Source organism: Triturus cristatus, chromosome 6 (genome assembly GCF_964204655.1).
Source record: "Triturus cristatus chromosome 6, aTriCri1.1, whole genome shotgun sequence".
NCBI classification, from domain to species: domain Eukaryota; kingdom Metazoa; phylum Chordata; class Amphibia; order Caudata; family Salamandridae; genus Triturus; species Triturus cristatus.
In genome coordinates this window covers 1,798,603,449-1,798,622,014 of record NC_140589.1, presented here as the reverse complement: position 1 = coordinate 1,798,622,014, position 18,566 = coordinate 1,798,603,449, and the positions used below count along the sequence as shown (strand labels likewise).

The 18,566-nt window shown below is 44.7% G+C and overlaps 1 protein-coding gene across 3 annotated transcripts in view; it reads left to right on the top strand.

Annotated features, from left to right (window-relative positions):
• Positions 1 to 18,566, top strand: part of SCARA3 (scavenger receptor class A member 3) — a 196,717-nt gene that overhangs the window by 54,005 nt on the left and 124,146 nt on the right. For 2 of the 3 annotated variants that reach the window (XM_085613136.1, XM_085613138.1), the window contains exon 2: positions 570 to 644. In XM_085613136.1, the coding sequence (XP_085469262.1) occupies positions 570 to 644 (75 nt within the window). The remainder of the gene's footprint in view (positions 1 to 569; positions 645 to 18,566) is intronic. The other variant, XM_085613137.1, reaches the window with a different exon arrangement.

Below are 18,566 nucleotides of genomic sequence, written 5' to 3'. Positions count from 1 at the left end.
TGTCTCTGGAGGGTCAGGGGACCATGCTAGCGCTATTGGCCCACTTAAACTCTGGCTAGGGGGCACGGGTGCAGTGGTGCTTTCTGGTATCGGGTTTGCAGCACTCCTCACGGTTCTTTTGGAGTGCCTGCAGAATACTGCAGGGAAGCAGCTCTGCTACTCCACGGGAGTTCCTGGGTCTTTGCTGAAGGCAGACAGTCTTCCCAGGCGTTTGGAGGCACAGCAGACTCAGGACGAGATGACTGAGGTGCAAGTTTGTCTGGATCAGCAGACAGGCCGGCAGGGTTGGCGCCAAGTCAGTTGCTTCTCCACAGTCCATTCTTCCCACGGTTCTTTGGTGCCCTTATTCTCTGTAGCACAGGCATCAGCTTCAGACAGCCATCCCAAGCCAACCACCCTTGAAAGGCAATGGTTTTCTGAGACAGTAGCCAGGGAATGGGCTAATTTAATGTAGCTGTAACATTGTTAGTAACCGTATCAAGTGTGAAGTTTCCTGTTGTCAAATAATTAATGAAAAAACTTTTGTTTAATCCTGACAATTCAGATGTAGAAGCTCTAACAGAAAATAGGCCTTTTTTGTCTTTCAGAAGAAGAACTTCTGAGTGAGGAAGAGGAAATGCCATCTTTCAGATGCAGGAAGAACGGTGAGCGCACAAATATCCATCTTTCTGAAGGTATTGTGTGATGGCTTTGGTGATGGGCCTTGTTGGCATCCACCAGAGACCTCGGTAATTGATAGTTACAAGCAGACGTGTAAAGAGTTTCAATAATCCTTGTGCGTTCATTCTAATGTAAGTAGCCAGAGTGTCCCCTCTGCAACGGCGTATGTCTGCCACAGGTGGGTATTACACACTGAGTATTATGGAAGTATCATGGCTCTATTTATGTTGGATGACGTGAAGTGATGATGATAGCTATTTCGGTCAACGCTCCTTGAGGTTGATTCCTAAACCGTTTCCTTGTGTAAGGGTGATTTACACATGTAATTAGTCAGAAGTAACTAGCTCATTCCCTGCTTATAGTGATTTACTAATGCAGAAACATCAAAACCACACATTGTTCATAACTTATTCAAACTTTGCATGAATCCTACACTTGTAAATTTGTCTCCAAAGAGTAGAAGTGTAACTCCAGGGGAAAGTCAGAGTAGTGTTCAGAGAAATATAGTGCAAAGTTGAGCAACATCCACCCTGGGAGACGTTTCTGGACATTAACACACTTCTGTAAATGCTTTTTATAACTTATCTTGACTCTTGAGACTGAATTATGTGGGCGTAAGTGTCCTGTGAGTTGAAGAGTACATGGATTTCCAATTTTCCAATTTTCACAGGCATTGTCAACGTTCCATGTCATTGCTACATTTTTATTTGTCCTTACTCTCTCTTTATTGACCCTTAGCCTTCTTATCTTCCTTGATTCCATTAACCTCCTCTTGTGCCATCTTCTGTGGTTTGTGCCAATAACCCTGTTGAGGGACAGTAACAACGGTTAGTGACCAGTCCTACCATTGGTCATGCTACTCCAATACCATAACACATTCCACCTACATGCCCAATGGCACTGATGCCTTTATTAGAAAGTTCCTACACATTGCAAGGAAAATTTATCCACACAAAGTGGTCCAGAATTTGAGACCAATACCTCCACCTTGATTTTAGAGAGATGCGAAATTTGAGGCATTTTAATTGGATAAGATTCCTTTCTTTGTTGGCTGGCAAGAAAGAAAGTATTATGTGTGATTAGGTTTCATTCAAGTTTCACATTAGGGTAAGATGGAGTTTCTGGCGACGATAGACTACAGCTCCTGTAAAGGAAAGGATGCTTCTGAACTGAAAGTCACTTGTTCTCATTGCACAGATGGGTGCACCTCCATAGTTGGGAGTAATCACCTGGTCATGTTTTCTTCCTCTAGCATCACACATGTCGCACCACTAATCATTCAAGACTTCGCTTACTGTGAAAGCAAAGATACGATAGGACATTAAGACACTGTCCACCACTCGCTCCAAAAACAAACAGAAGCATTCAGACTGAGAGATTGGGTAAAAGAAGAAGAAATAGTAGATACAGAGTGATGTTTAGGTCAAAACCTACCAGACAGCTATGGACATATTGGGAGACATTCGGAAAGCTTCCCTGGGAATTCATTCCACCCATTCCTTACCTATGGCTTTGTGTTTTGTAACACACATTTGCTTGCTTTCGATTTGTTGGTTTTATTTTACTTTAGGCTGTCCAGCTTGGGGTTGTACCTTCCGTAGCCCATACCCTATATATGGTATCCTTCCACCAGTGTTCGATTTCTGTAAACAGGCCTTTAAAATGTGTCCTTATCTTGTCACGTTTGCTGTGCATTCAAATGCAAATGTCAGGCTCTGTCTCCCAAGGGAGCTTGGTGTTTACTTTTCTTTCTCTGACTTCAAAGTGAGAGGATTTATGTGGCAATCATGCTGCCCACTGGGGCTGCGCTAGTAAGAAGTCTGTATGATGCTATTTTTTTTCTAGCACACACAAAATTTAAAATGTCTGTAAATGAACTGTGCAGATGCTTCAGAATATATCAGATTTGGGGAAGCACACATGAAGCACATTTTTGGTAATTCTGAAGTGTGGTGGAAACAAATATTTTAATACGATCAAAAAGTCAATACAGCAGGTGATGATAGTTCCACACATTATCATTTGTATGCTCTATACTTTTGTCAGTAAAACGGTATGTCTGTGCAAATGTAATGGTCATTTCAATAGAAGATGTGTTTGCCTCAATGGCAGTGCGCTAACACACCATGCATACTCCACTTTACTATACTCCATTCTACTCTGCACCGCTCCACTCTACGCCACTCCCCTCTATGCCACTCTACTATGCAACCCTGCACTGTACTCTGTACCACTCCATGCCAGTGCACTCAATGCCAATCCACTCTAGGCCAATCAAGTCTACTCTATACCACTCCACTCTACCGCACACCACTCCACCCTACCCACTTCAGTCTACTCTGCGGCGCTCCACTCTGAACCTCTTCACTTTATGCCTCTATAATCAATGCCACTCCATTCTACTCTGCACCACTGTACTCTATGCCACTGCTCTCTACGCCATTCTACACCACTGCACTCTATAACACTCTACTCTGCAACACTGCACTCCATGCCACTCTACGCCAATGCACTCTGCTCTGTACCACTCCACACCAGTGCACTCTATGCCACTACTTTATGCCAATGCACACTATTCTGGGTGGTGGCCGAGTCTGGTGGCTCAGTGGACTAATGTGTCCATTGCAGGGGCCTGTGTTCTACCTCATGGTCACAGGTTCAAATCCCGGCGGGTCCCCTCAGCCTTTCATCCATCTGAGGTCGATAAAATGAGTACCATTGAGTTGGGTAACAATGAACATCTGTTATTCAGCGCCAAGAGACCTCTGGGTGAACGTGCGCTTTACAAATATACATGGTATGTTATGTTATCCTGCACCACTCCAATCTACCCTGCGCAGCTTCACTCTACTCTGAAACAATCTACTCTAAGCCATTGTACTCTATGCCACTGCGCTCTAAGTCACTCTACCTACTCTGTACCTCTCCACTCTATGCCGCTGCACTGTATGCTGCTCCACTCCACTCTACTATGCACCATTCTACTCTACACCACTGCTCTCTTTGCCACTCTACTCTAAACCACAAACCTCTTCGCCAATGCACTCTACACCACTTCACTTAAAGCCAATGTACTTTGCACCACTGCACTATATGCCAACTACTGTGCACCACTGCACTCTACCCCTCTATACTCTACTCTACTACATTCTACTCCATGCCACTGCACTCTGCGACAATATACACTATTGCACTCTAAGCCACTGCACTGTATGCCACTGTATTCTACTCTGAACCACTGTACTCTATGCTGTTGCTCACTGCATCGCTCTACTCTGCACCAATCTACTCTACACCACTGCACTCTTCACCAATGCACTCTACACCACACCACTCTGTGACACTCTACTGTGCAAGACTGTACTCTCCACCACTAAACTCTATGGTATTCTACTCTGCACCACTGCATTCTATTCTACTGCACTCTACTTTGCATGACTCAACTCTACACCGCTCTACTGCACTCTACGGCAACACACTCTGTGCCTCTACATTCTATGCCATTCTACTCTGCATCAGACCACACACTCTACTCTGTACCATTGCACTCTTCTCCACTCTAGCCTACACCTCTGCACTCTACCCTGCACCACTCCACTCTACCCTGCACTACTCCACTTCACCCTGCACTACTCCACTCTACCCAGCACCACCCACTCTACGCCAATTCACTCTACTCTGAAACAATCTTCTCTATGCCACTGCACTCTATGCCACTCTACTCCCCTGTGCACCACTGCACTCTGTGTCACTGCAGTCTGTGCCACTGCACTTTATGCCACAGCGCTCTATGCAATGGCACTCAACGCAGCAGCACTCTACACTTTGGCATTCCACTCTACGCCACTCTACTTACTCTACACTGCTGCACTCTACGCCACTCTACGCTACACCACTGCACTCTACGCCATGCTACTCTGTCACTGCATTCTATGCCAAAGCGCTCTACACCACTTTACTCAAAACCAATGCACTCTCTGCCACTGCACTCTACAACAATCTACTCTGTACTTTACCTCACTTCATTATAGGCCACTCTATAGCACTTCACTCTGTGCCACTCCACTCTAGGTTACTCTACGACACTACTCGACTCTACGATGCTCTAAGGAACCTCCTCTACACCACTCCAGGACACTTTACTCTACTCTATTCTGCGACACACTACACCACTGCACTACTCCACTCTACGCCACTCCACTCTGATTCTCCACTATATGACATTCTACTCCACTCTACGCCACTTAACTCTACAACACTCTAAACCATTATACGAGATTCCACTCTACTATACTACTGCACTCTATGTCACTCCACTCTACTACAATCTACTCCACTTTACGCCACTCTCCTTAATTCTAAGCAACTCCCTCTACACCGCTTTACTCAGCTCTATGTCACTCTGCTCAATGCCACTCTGCTCTACAACACGCTATGCCACTCCACTCTACGACTCTATACTCCACTCTGACACTCTACTCCCCTCAATCTATGCTGCACCACTCCACTCTGCGCCACTTTACTCTGCACCACTCTACTCTATGCCCCTGCACTTTACTCTAACGACTGCAGTCTACGCCACTGCACACCATGCCAATGCACTTTACACCACTTTACTCAAAACCAATGCACTCGAGCTTACTGATCTCTACGCCAATCTACACTGCACCACTGCCTCTATGCAACATTCTACTCTATGCCACTGTGCTCTATGCCACTCTACATTATTATACTCAGTCATTGCATTCTATGCCACTCCATTCTACTCTGCACCACTGTACTCTATGCCACTGTTCTCTGTGCCATTCTACACCACTGTACTCTATGACACTCTACTCTGCAACACAGCGCTGTCTGCCACTCTACTCTGGACCACTGCACTCTGTGCCACTTCAGTATACATCACTAATGTTCTCCATGCCACTACCCTGTACGCCACTATCCTCAACACCTCTGTACTCTGCAACACAACTCTATGCTAATGCACTATAGCCCACTCTACACTACTTTGCATCTCTGCACTCTTCAATACTGCACTCTAAACCACTCCAGCATAGGCCACTCTACACCACTCCACTCTGCAACACTCCGATCTATGCCAATCTACTCCACAACACTGCACTCTATGCCACTCTACGCCAATGCACTGTACTCTCTACCACTCCACGCCAGTACACTTCATGCCACTACTCTATGCCATTGCACTCTACCCTGCACCAGTCCACTCTACCCTGCACTACAGCACGCCACTTCACTCTACTCTGAAACAATCTACTCTACGTCACTGCATTCTTCTCCACTTGACTCTACGCCACTCTGCACCACTCCACTCTATGCCACTGCACTCTACACTGCCCCACTCTACTCTGCACCATTCTACTCTACACCACTGTGTTCTGTGCCACTCCACTATAGGACACTCTATGCCATTCCACGCTACTTGCACTACTCCACTCTATACTACTCCACTCTACTACAATCTACTCCTCTTTACTTCACTCTACTCTACAACACTTCACTCCGGTCTAGGCAATATCTTCTATGCCACTCCACTCCGCTCTACGTCACTCCACTCTGCTCTATGCTGCTCCACTCTACTCTATGCTGCTCCACTCTACGTCTCCTATGCCACTCTATTCTGCGACTCTGTACTCCACTCTGACGCTCTACTCAACTCTACGGCACTCTACTGCACTCTACACCCTTCCACTCTACTACACTCTACTCCCTCCATGAGACCCTACAACACTATGCCACTCCACTGTAATCTATGACACTCTATGGCACTCCACGCCACTCTACGCCACTCCATAACACTCCACTTTACTCTACGAGTGTCCACTTTACGACATTCCACTCCACTTTTCTTTACGCCACTAATGTTTAGCCATGCTGAACAGGGGCCACGCTGGTGTACAACATGGCTAAAACATACTGGCAAAGCCAATAGCTCTTGCATAGACGAGACCTATTGGCTTTGGCAATGCTTGTTGTATACAGCTGATATAACACAAAACATCTCTTAATAGGTTTTCCTAAATCAGATGCCACACCAGATCATCAATATGTTTTTTCATGATATATTGTAGGATTGAAACAGGATTTTGTACTTTCGTAATCGTTATGATTTGGAAAGAGACCGGTGCGCTCAGTCTTTACCTTGTTGTACATGGAGTGATACTTGAACTGCAAGGACTTAGGAACTCTGATACAAATTTGACTATCCGAGCATTGTTTAAATACACACAACAAGGGTCCAATGAAAAGGCTGAATATGCTTTTATCTGAAAAGAATGACACTTCGCACTTCTGTGGTCCAAAATATGCTTCCATCTTTATGAAATGCATTTACCACCTTAAAGCACCCCAATCCCTTGCATTGTTGTAGTAGGGACACACATTAGTAGCACTATTGTTCAAGGCTCATCGTGACCATAGCAGGAACCTGGGTGCACAATCTAAGGCTATTTTCAACATGAACCCCAGGTTTAAGTCTTCAAGTCAAGAAGAGCAGGTGGAAACCTGTGAACAAGAGTAGTGTTGCTTCCACTCTTCTGACATCACAGTGGACACACTGTACCTAAAATGGTTAGGTACTTTTAATTAAGCTGGTGGTAAATTAAATTACATGCTCTCTGGCTCCCCTCCCACACTTCCTTTATTAGGACAATGATGATATGCGTCATATTTGTTTTGACCGGGTTGACCTCCTACAAGTTCTCATTTAACCAGCTCGTCCCCACATGCAATGGGATATTATATAGAGCATTGGGTGCTGTGTGGGTCTGCCATGTGTCTGAGGGACAGCTGCTATGGTCTACGCCCAGCGGTCTCACAAATGGGTTGTGCATAAGTGGGCGGCATGTGAAGACAGTGGCCCATCTCACCCCATGGTACCAGATGACTCATCCCATGGATCGTCCATTGCAGGAACATGTTCAGCCGCTACAATGTTATTCCACCAATCTTCACAAGGATATTGTGGCTACAATCTGTGATCAATGAAGTGAAACATCACTGATAGGTCTAGTACCACACAGAATCCAGAAGCACCTTCACTCCTGGTGCTCAAGAGATCATCGGCCAAGTTGACTAAAGCAGACTCAACCAGGAAAGTGAAAACGTTACTTGCGCAACATTGATTCAACATAGTGAACTTATCTCAGTGAAGTCAGCCTAGGGGTCTGAGTTTACACATGGTGGGGGGTCCAAAGATCTAATAAAGTGGTGCAGGAAACACTTCTGTCAGAGAATAGTTTGCAGCATTTAGGCTGTGTCGCCACGGAGGAGGGAGTTTCATTTACCAAGAAGCTCCCGCCGTAATGGCAGATCATGGGGTTACAGCAATTCCACAACGTTAATCCATCGTGGTTGATCTGCTGTTACTAGTGTGGACACTGAAAATGTTCCCTCACAGTGGATATTCATTGCAGTTATCCACATTACAATTGCTTCTAATATGTTGGGAGGTTTCTTCCCCAAGTCATAGACATTCAAAAGTCTTTCTGTTATTCTGGTTCACATGGCAAGCATGCAGGCAGGTGCCATCACCAAAATCGGTGGTGGGCTGGGCAGCCTAAATGAGGACCCTTATCCAGCACCAGGGTGTCCGGGCCTCCCAGTGGCCTCCCCAATGAAAGTGATCTTAGCGGCTACACCTTCTGGAACTCTGCCTTTTCCTGCCTTAGTTAAAGGATCACCAAGTTGTTTCAGTTGTTCTGTTAATGCCCACTTTTTACTGATGCCCCACCTATTAAAGAATATTGGCTTTTTGGGGGGATGGGTAGTTTTATATAGCGCGAAATAGACTCGCAAGTATCAGAGCGCTTTACATGAGCACCAGTTACTTTACAGACGGACACATTCATTTTTTGTTAGGCACGGGGAGATTAAGTGATTTGCCCAGAATCACAGAATGTTGAGCATCCCTGCCTAGACTCGAACCCGGTTCCCCAGCTCCGAGGTCGACCACCCTAGACGTAAGGCCACATTCTCTCCCAAGAGAGAATGTGGTGCTTACGGTGCTTCAGCGCCTCGTATGGGGTAGTAAACGCTACATGAACGCAATTACAATACAATATGCATGTTAAATGCTTGCATCATTAAAAGAATGAAAAAACAAACCAAAGTTAAGTCTTTGTGCTGTGAGTCATCAATCATTTCCCCCAACATGTGTTGAAATGAAATCTCCTGGCAGCAGAAATGCAGAGTGATGTGAAAGCCCACAAGTGGACATCTTTAAGCCCTTCCCTAATGCAGAGGATTAATGGTGTGTTGTGTGACCCAAACCACTGCAGCTCATGTGTCGGCCTGACATAAAGAGGAGATAGATTTCCCATTTACTCTCTAGTGTATGCTTCCGAGCGGTCATAACAGGTCAGACTGAGTGAGCCAGCAGGATTTGAAAACCTCACCTCCTCCTCCCATTCCCCTAAGATATCATGTATCAGTGTTACCACTTCAGGGGTCTATTGTAGTCCATCAGAATTGTTTCATCATCAACAGCTTGGTCTGTCTTCTAAGGAATGAACTTCACACCACACCACTGCTGATATTTCACCACTATTAACCTCATATTTATTGTGTCAGGTGACAACATGGCTGAGCCAAGAAAGTGCTCGGCCTATAGAATTCGCTATTCTACAATGTACATGGGATACAACAAAGGCTCTTCCACTTATCTCCCTTTACTTAATCATGATTAACATAGCGTGACCTACTCTAGCTCCAGATGAGATACATTGTTAAATGTGAGATCTCTTGTATGACTCACTGAGCTAGTAGGAAGAGCTCCAGTCATTCTACACTATTGATTGACACCCTAACTTTCAAGCAGACGCCTGCTCTCCAAGCGCCCTATAACAAACAGGCACATTTTCCCTGTTTGCTCCACAGCGCACCTTTAAAGGTGGGCCGTGCGCACACAGGGAAAGTGTAGTAATCTGCTAAACTGTTATCTACTTGCCTAAGCTGTGATGTCATCTATTGAGCTATGGAATGTTACTGTTTGAATCCAAGGGGCTGCTGCGACAGTTCCCTGGAAGCTGTGGAGACAAACGGTCATTAAACCTTGAGCTCATACACTTACCTGTCCTATGGTAATTACTTCAAATTTGGCGACGAGTTGGTTTGACCATTTGAGATCTACATCCAAGTGTGCAGCAGTTTGTCATGGTTCCAGTGCTTCACATGTGACAGGTCTTCTGAGGAGCATCAGCCAAAAGATCCGTCTGAGTCTCTGGTGGCTCACTCCTGTTTTGGCATCAGTGGGATTTCGGTACTGGTGTCTGCTAGGTGACCACCGTCTGTGTATCACACCTGGGACTTTCAATGCAGTGGTGTGGTCTCCGCAGGTCTTGGACTCCTTCCGCAGTTCTAGGTGTGCTCTGTTCTTAGTGGGACCGGTGCGAAGCTAAGGTACTGTTTGCCATTGCCGGGTCTGATTCTGCCAGTTGCCGTCACCTCTCGACCCTTTCCCTCCGACATCCAGTCCTGAATGATGATGCAGTGGAATGTGGTCGTTTTGCTTCGTGAGCGTTCAGGGCTTGTCTGACGTTTGTTTTGCTGTCAGCGTTCTCCCGGAAGAGCGTGGAGTGTCCCTGACAACGGCAGCATCGTGACTGACGTCTGACGTGTCATCAGCGTTAAACGTAGAGAGTGTGGTGTATCTCCATGACTACGGCAGCAGAAATCATTGTTGTCTCACGTCTGACGTGAAGCGTTGCAACTAAGCTTGCAGTGTTTTTATAAATTATACGGTTGTGTGAAGAAGAGCGGCAGTTCACTTGTGAAGCTCTTCACAAGTACTCTGAAGAACACGGAGTAACAAAATCAGCAAGGTTGAAATAGTTCAAGAGCGGCGGTTAATAAGAGGAGCCATTCACAAGTACTCTGCTTTCAAAGTAATTCTAGCTAAAAATATATTTTTTTAATAGAGTATAGTTGTTTGCTCAAGGGACTATTTTCCTTTTGGACATATGTGGTGTGTATCTTTTGATTCTAGTGTTTTTCGCGGCACCTATGTTTTTTTTTAATCTGCTTCTTCCTTTACAGTTTGATTTTGTGACTTATAGAATTGGCTTATGGTTAATTTTTATTGTTGGTTATAATTTTTAATTGGTACAATTTTACAAAGCAGAGTGTTCAAGCACCTCCTCCATTTTTACAGCTTCCAGGAGACCCTCCGGTAAGATGGAAGGTTTGGTATAGAGCTTTCACAAAGTATTTAGGAGCTATGGGGGGCTTTAGATTCAGTGCGGAACATAAGAGATTTATTCTTGAACACAACCTAGGTTTAGAAGGACAAGCTGTTTTGGAACACTTACCCACTCTGGAAGTTCTAGAAGGTGAAGAACCTCTCAACGAGTATGACCAAGCAGTAACCATGTTAGAGAAGCAATTCATTGTAGAGGGCAGTTTGGTTGTATCGAGGCATACATTTTTTACTAGAGAACAGGAAAATTATGAAAGTATTGTATCTTATGTTGCCGCTTTACGTATTCTCGCATCTGAATTTGAACAGTTTACATCGCAACTTATAAGGGATCAAGTTGTGACACATTGCAAAGACAAAAAAGTGCAACAGAAGTTATTGACATTAAAAAATCCATTGTTAGAAGAGACTATTACTATCGTAAAAAGTATTGAACTGTCTCAGTTAGCGTCTAAAGAGTTTAAACCTGATAAGATGAATGTTGGGGCAGTAAAGGAAAACAAGGAGCCAACAGATAAACAAGTTAATGTAATGCGTGGAAACAAGAACACTTCTTACAGACCTGAGAAGAAGTTGAACCCTCAAAAGAATGTGTACACAAAATGTGTTTTTTCTTCGCCCTATCCCAACGCTCGCATTTGCCCGGCTAAGAATGCATCGTGTTGCAAATGTGGGAAGCTTGGGCATTTTGCAAAGATGTGTATGTCAAGGGGCAATCCGGTTAATTCTGTTCATGAGGATGTAGTTAATGGTGAACAAATGGATGACATGGTGAGTTCCTTGAGGGATTTTATCGTAGTGGTTAAAGATGACTCTGATGGGTGTGTTGATCCAGTCGTGGAGGTAATTGTGGAATGTTAAGTCCCTTCAAATGTTTGTTGATTCCGGGGCGCACATGACCATGGTCACAGAAGAGTTGTTTGACAGTGGTTGGCAGGACAAGCCTCTTGAAGCACTTGAAAGGAATCCTGTATCCTATGAGGGCAGGAAAATTGAGCTTGATGGGTTTTTTGAAACTAGCTTGTTCTTCAAAGAAAGGCGCATTTTTGGGAAGGTGTATGTGGCAAAGAAAGGACTCATCATTTTGGGGTGGTATCACCAAGGTTTATTTGGAATGACCCTTAGACCAGGTACTAAGGAGCAAGTCTCGGTGGTGGATGAGTCTCAACAGCCTGAGAGTGTGACGGAGTGGTATGACAAGTTCAAGAGTGTGTTCGCTGATGGTTTGGGGTGCATTAAAGGATTTAAGCACTGTATTAAAGTGAAGGATCAGGCTTCCCCGGTGAAGCACAAACTACGCAATGTGCCGTATAGTGTGAGAGATGATCTGTTGTGTGAGTTGAAAAGATTATGCGAGTCTGGTGTTATTGAACCTGTGGAGTCGTCCTTATGGCTGTCTCCATTGGTCGTCGCCTGTAAGAAGGATCAAAGTTTGAGAGTGTGCATTGATTTGCGCAGTCTCAACAAAGAAATTTGGGTTGACTCCCATCCTCTTCCCCGTATTGATGACATTCTTGCTAAATTTGCTGGATGCAAGTTTTTTTCGAAAATAGATCTTTCATCCGCCTACCATCAGGTGGAGTTGGACCCAAGTTGTAAGCATGTGACTGCTTTCGTCTCACCTATTGGCACATTTCAATTTAGGAGATCGCCTTTTGGTCTTGCTTCTGCTGCCTCAGCCTTACAACGCATCATGGAGAGTGTTTTAGAGGGTTTGGAGGACACTGTTATCTTTCAAGATGACATTCTGGTCACTGGGAGGTGTAGAGTTTCTCATGACAGACAGGTTTCAAACGTTCTACAAAGGTTACAGGGAAAAGGCATTGTTGCTAACAAGCGGAAATGTGTGTTTGGGCAGGAGTCTATTGAATACCTGGGACATCGTATTTCAGGTCAAGGTATTCAACCTAGAGAAAGGTTGATTGAGGCTATCCAGAATGCTCCCTGTCCTGAATCTAAAGAACATGTTTCCTCATTCCTGGGTGTGTGTGAGTTTTACTCTAAATTCATCCCCAATTTTGCTGCCAAAACTGTCTATTTACGTGAACTTCTCAAGAGAAAGGTTGTTTTTGTGTGGGATAAGATGTGCCAAGATGAGTTTCTTTGCATTAAGGAAGAGTTAGGTACGTGCAAAGTACTTACACCTTTTGATCCACTTTTACAATATATTGTATTGGTTGATGCTAGTCTTGATGGTTTGGGTGGCATGATTACACAAGTGAAACATGCTAAGGAACATACAATTGGGTTTGCTTCTCGAGCTTTGTGCCCTAGTGAAAAGAACTACTCTGTCATTGAAAGAGAGTTGTTGGCATGCTGCTGGGCAGTTGAAAGGTTTAAGTGTTTTCTTTGGGGAAAGTCCTTCAAGTTACTTACGGACCACAAGCCACTCATTCCCATACTCAGCGGTCACAGTGTTAAAGAGCATACTCCTAGGATAGCGAGATTGAGTTCAAAGCTTTTGCAGCACAATTTTGACGTGGTTGCACACATCCCAGGTGGGAAAAATATCAGGACGGATTTTCTTTCAAGATCACCTCTTCCCCTGGCTCAAGAGGAGTTGTTTCTGGGTGACGAAGATGAGGAATGCTTGATTGCTGCAGTTGATGTTTGTAGTGTGGGAGGTTTCCCTGAAAAGGAGTGGTTTGAAGCTATGCAAACAGATTCTGTTTTAAGGAGAGTAAAAGAACACATCGTTTTAGGCTGGCCTAAAGAGAAGCATCTTGATGTTGAACTTCAACCCTTTTCCAAGATTTCCATTGAGCTAACATTGGAGGGTGGGGAGTTAATTTTGCGTGATGACAAGTTTGGACCACCGAATCCTTGAGGTCACGCATCATCACTTTGGGCCACGAAGGTCATTTGGGACAAACCAGCATGAAGAGAGGAATTTGCTCTGTTTATTGGTGGCCTTCAATGGACAGGCAGATTGATGAGGTCGTTAAGGAGTGTGTCATTTGCTGCTCGAGTGATAAGGTCATCCAGATTGCCACTCCCCCTGTACAAGTGGTTGTACCACCCACTGAACCGTGGATGAAGTTAGCTGTAGCTTTTGTAGAGCCTTTTAATGCTCTTCCCCATAGATACAAGTTTGCGTTGGTTGTAGTTGACAATCATAGCAAGTGATGGGAAGTCCATTTTATGGTTGATCCCAACACTAGGGAGGCCATTCGTTTTTTCCAAAGTTTGTTTTCCAGGGAAGGCTTTCCCAAGGAGATTGTCTCAGATAACAGGGTGCAGTTTACTTCTAAAGAGATGTCAGAGTTTCTAGCCCAGTCTGGCATCTTACACCGCCATGTGGCTTTATATCATACCCAGGCCAATGGTTTAATTGAGCGCATGAATCGTATCCTGGTTGAGTGCGTGCAGTGGGCTCTATCTAATGGTGTTGACATCAAGGGTGCTGTCCATAGTATGTTATGGGCGTACCACACAACTCCTGTCCAGGCCATGGGTAAAAGTCAGTTTGAATTGTTGCGTGGAAGAATTGCCACTTTTGACATGTGTCCTGCCTGGATGAGAAAGTGGGGTCTGCGTTCAAAGGTGGGGACATCGAACAGCCCTTTGTTTATTTCTCATGATTCAGATTTGAGTGCAAACAAAACCACATGTGATGCTTCCAGTAATGTTGCCAAACTTTTTTTAAATTCAAAGGTTTCTGTTGGCGATAGGGTCAAAATCAAGCTTCCAACTAACATGCCAAAAGGGTTGTCTAAGTTCAGTTCCCCTGTTAAGGTGGATGCTGTTTCACGTTTTGCTGTCAGGGTCAATCGGAAGCATTGGTGGAACTGTTCTAGGGTTTACAAGATTCCCAAAAACCTGGTTCTCAAAATGAGACGTGAGAGTGGTGTTGAGAAGAATGGTGAGTTGGATCCATCTCAAGATCCATCTAATCCCAATTCTTCTATTGTGCGTAGGAGTCTTAGGAGAAGTGTCCTCTTAAACGCATGGATCTGTAGTTCCCATGTGTTATTTCTCCCTGCCTTGTCTCCTCTTCTTTTCCTTTATTTTTTTTTATTTTTGCTCTTAACGCCCTAACCTGTTTTTCTGTACTTTGCATCATTTTCTCTTTGCCTCTGTAACCTTTTATGAAAGAAGGGAAATGTTGTAGTAATCTGCTAAACTGTTATCTACTTGCCTAAGCTGTGATGTCATCTATTGAGCTATGGAATGTTACTGTTTGAATCCAAGGGGCTGCTGCGACAGTTCCCTGGAAGCTGTGGAGACGAAAGGTCATTAAACCTTGAGCTCATACACTTACCTGTCCTGTTGTAATTACTTCAGAAAGTGTGCCCTATTACAGTGAATGAGCTGCTACCAGGGCAGCCATGAAGCTGTGCTGCAATGGGGGCAGCTCATTCAAGTGAAATATGCAGCCTCGAACCTGTACTGCAATGGGAGCAGCTCATTCAAATTAAATACGCAGCTGCTGCTTCCAAACCGCCCCATGTTTCACTGTGCAGGCAGCAACCCTCCTACACTTTAAAGAGGGATTAGGGATCCCTGTGCAGGCAAATGCAGTGAAATACTTCACCCGCCAGCAGGGGGATGTCTGGGGGTCCATTTTCCCCTCTATAGGGTTGCCATCAGGGGCACACTGACAGTGCACCACCTTCTTGTGGCACACTTTCATTGCACCCCCTGACAGCTTTTTTGCCCTTGCGCCCATCATACAGTGCAGGCGCAGAGGCAAAGAGCTTCCCTCATTTGCCGAGGGAACACCCTCTGGAGATAGCGCTGTTCACCAGCTCTATCTGTATTACAGAAGAAGCCGCACAATCGTCTGCAGACCCTTCTGTAATACCAGAGTGCCCCGGGGGTGCACAAAGCCACCACACATGCCCTTTACGCCCCTGGGGCCTTTTCTGTAATATGGCCCTAGATAGTTACAATGAGAACCATACTCAATCAACAAGTTGGTAATGCCTAGTATCTCTAGGCCAGAATCTGTTGAACACGCTACCACATAATATCAGACTTAATGAGAGTTAGCTGTTTTTCACAAACTCCTGACATAAGAACAGCTCCCCGAGGTTAATCATCAATTGAGCAATTCTTGTAATGAGAATTGCCTGTTTTCTATAAAGCCACAAGGACTAGATACTGCTGCAAGCTCACTGAATGCCCTGTATGACTGTATATCTTTTTTAGTCTTTGACCCTCAGGAGTCAGCAACAACAGTCAAGGCGTACTCTTGAGTGGTAGATTATGGGGGTGCACACAATAAACCAATGTTACCTGCCATTTCTTTTTCTTTTGGACAAAGGTTACAACTTGTGTTCTTTTGAGTTCTGTAACTTTGTAGATATTCAGTAGCAGAGCAATGGCTGACCCTTGGAGAGGTGTGGCAGAAAGAGAGCAGCGCAGGGGATATACAGGTGTTGGGCGTCGGCTTGCTTTCTGAATTCCCTCCATCCCTTGGTGGCTGGTGTTACCAGATCTCACACTCTGAAGGCTTGCAAAATGTCAAACATACTTAACATAAAATACCATGCCACACCTCACAAATGGAAAAACACATTTAAATTCTAAAGTTTTAGTTATACCATATATTTCCAAATAGATTTTTGTATTGGCATGTCCGTCCCAAATCCTTCCTTAAATTTCCCTAAACACCTCACTGTCTGTAGTAATTATTCCCCATTTTCCCACCTGTTTCCCTAGTCCCTTGTACATTTACTACTTAGGGCCTCTCTACGATATCGGGCAGAAACTTTCCGCCCGACACCGTCTCGGATTCGGGAACCGACCGACTGCGTTCAGCGGTTACGACCGACCAATTACAATGAGACCGAACGCTGTTCGATCGGAGTCCCATTGTTCTCTAAGGGAGCCCATGTTCTGCCAGACAACACAGGTTCCAATGGGGAAATGGGGTGTGTGTGTAAAATCCTGCACCCTGCCGCGGGCATCCCATTGTGCCTGCCACTCAGTGCAGGGTTTTACGGGGGTCCCTTAGATACCCCCCTCGGCCCCCAACCGGAGTCCACTGGATGAAGGAGGCAGACTCGAAAAGGCTGTAGGAAATCGATATCGAAAATGTTCAGGCAGAAACGCTGTTCATAGAGCTGCACGAGGCGGTTCTGACCGGCACGCCTTCTCCAGGAGGTATTCGGACCCAACATCGTAATGAAGCCCTGAATTGTATCCCTATGGGAGCAGAGATCACCGTGGCAGTGATCTCCACAAGGAGATTATATGAAACACCGAGTCAGAGGTCTCCGGCGTAGATTTGTGAATTGCATTTTATAACATGTGGGCAGTAGTTTGTGAGGATGTCGTTCTTACATCACGGGCATGGAATACGCAGTGATGCAGCTGAATGCAGAGAGCGTATGGAAACAGAATTTCTCACTTTAAGCAAAGAGATGAAGAGTTAGCCAACATATTAAAAATCTTTCTCTCGCCTGTACTAGTAGCTCCTGAGAGGACTGCCTCAGTTGTTTAATGAACTCGAACACGAGCCTTATATTTGAACTTTTGGGAACTTTCATATTAGTAAATGTTTTTGGGTGAAGATCTCTACACAGGATGTTGCGATAGTTATTTAGTGAACTGATAGCAGCTCTTACTGCCAAACTCCTGTGCTCAGGAGCAATGCGCTGTGGCCTTCCTGAGAGGAGAGCTTTGGAACGTCCAGTTTTTAAAGACCACTGCAATCTAGAGTGCCAATGATGTCCTTGCATCAACAATGACCCCTGCTCTCTTATCCCTCCCACATTAGGGAAGCATGCCAATAGTTGTCTGAACTACAATATCAAATGTGTAGTTAAATACAAAGATCTGTTCCTACAGAGAGACAGACATGCATTCTAACTGGGCCACATGGAGCAATGTATCCTATTTCAGTAATCAATGCAAAGTTACCTGCTTAGGAAAACAGGGGGAGGCGGGGTCAATCACCTCTGCCTGTCTTTATTGGTGGGTCTGCAGGTGCTGACCTCAGCTTTTACACTCTTTCAAACTTTCGAATTGATGAATGTTCTTTGCTCTCTCTCTCCCTCTCTCTCCTACCTCTCTCTCACCCCCTCTCTCTCTCACCCCTCTCTCTCTCTTACCTCTCTCTCTCTCTCTACCTCTCTTACCTCTCTCTCTCTTAAGTCTTGCTACAGCCATCTTTATCAGACTGGAAGACTTCATGTTATTAATTTATCATACATGGAATCTGAAATCCCAGTATAAAAGCCCAGCTCTAATTGCCTTATTACAGGGCAGTTGTGGCTAGCGGTGTGCAAAATTCGTATTTAGCTTTCATTTAACTTCACAAAATTTTGGTAAAATTGCACAAAATTACGCATATTTATCAAATTCCTCCATTTCATGCTATACTTTAGTGCGAAATGTTTCCTCGTGTCAATTTTCATTTAAGAGAAGCTTAACTAGAACAGCTGGTCGTGTTTGTGATGTATTTATACCAAGAATGGCAAGTTTTGCAGTAATTGCGCATAATTACACAATGTGGTATAATTTCGGGAATTTCGCTGGCGTAATTTACATTTCTTCCAGGCCTCATTGTGATGTCCCAAGTCACCTGTTATAAAGACAAGAAATAGCCACTGAACTTTACAGCTGAGTTCTGGCTTTACAATGGCTACCCCCAGAGCCAGCAGTCGAGGGGAAAGGCAGACCACTTTTAAAAAATGAAAATGACACATGCCTTTTCGTTCTGCTGCTTTGTTTTTTTTCTTCAAAT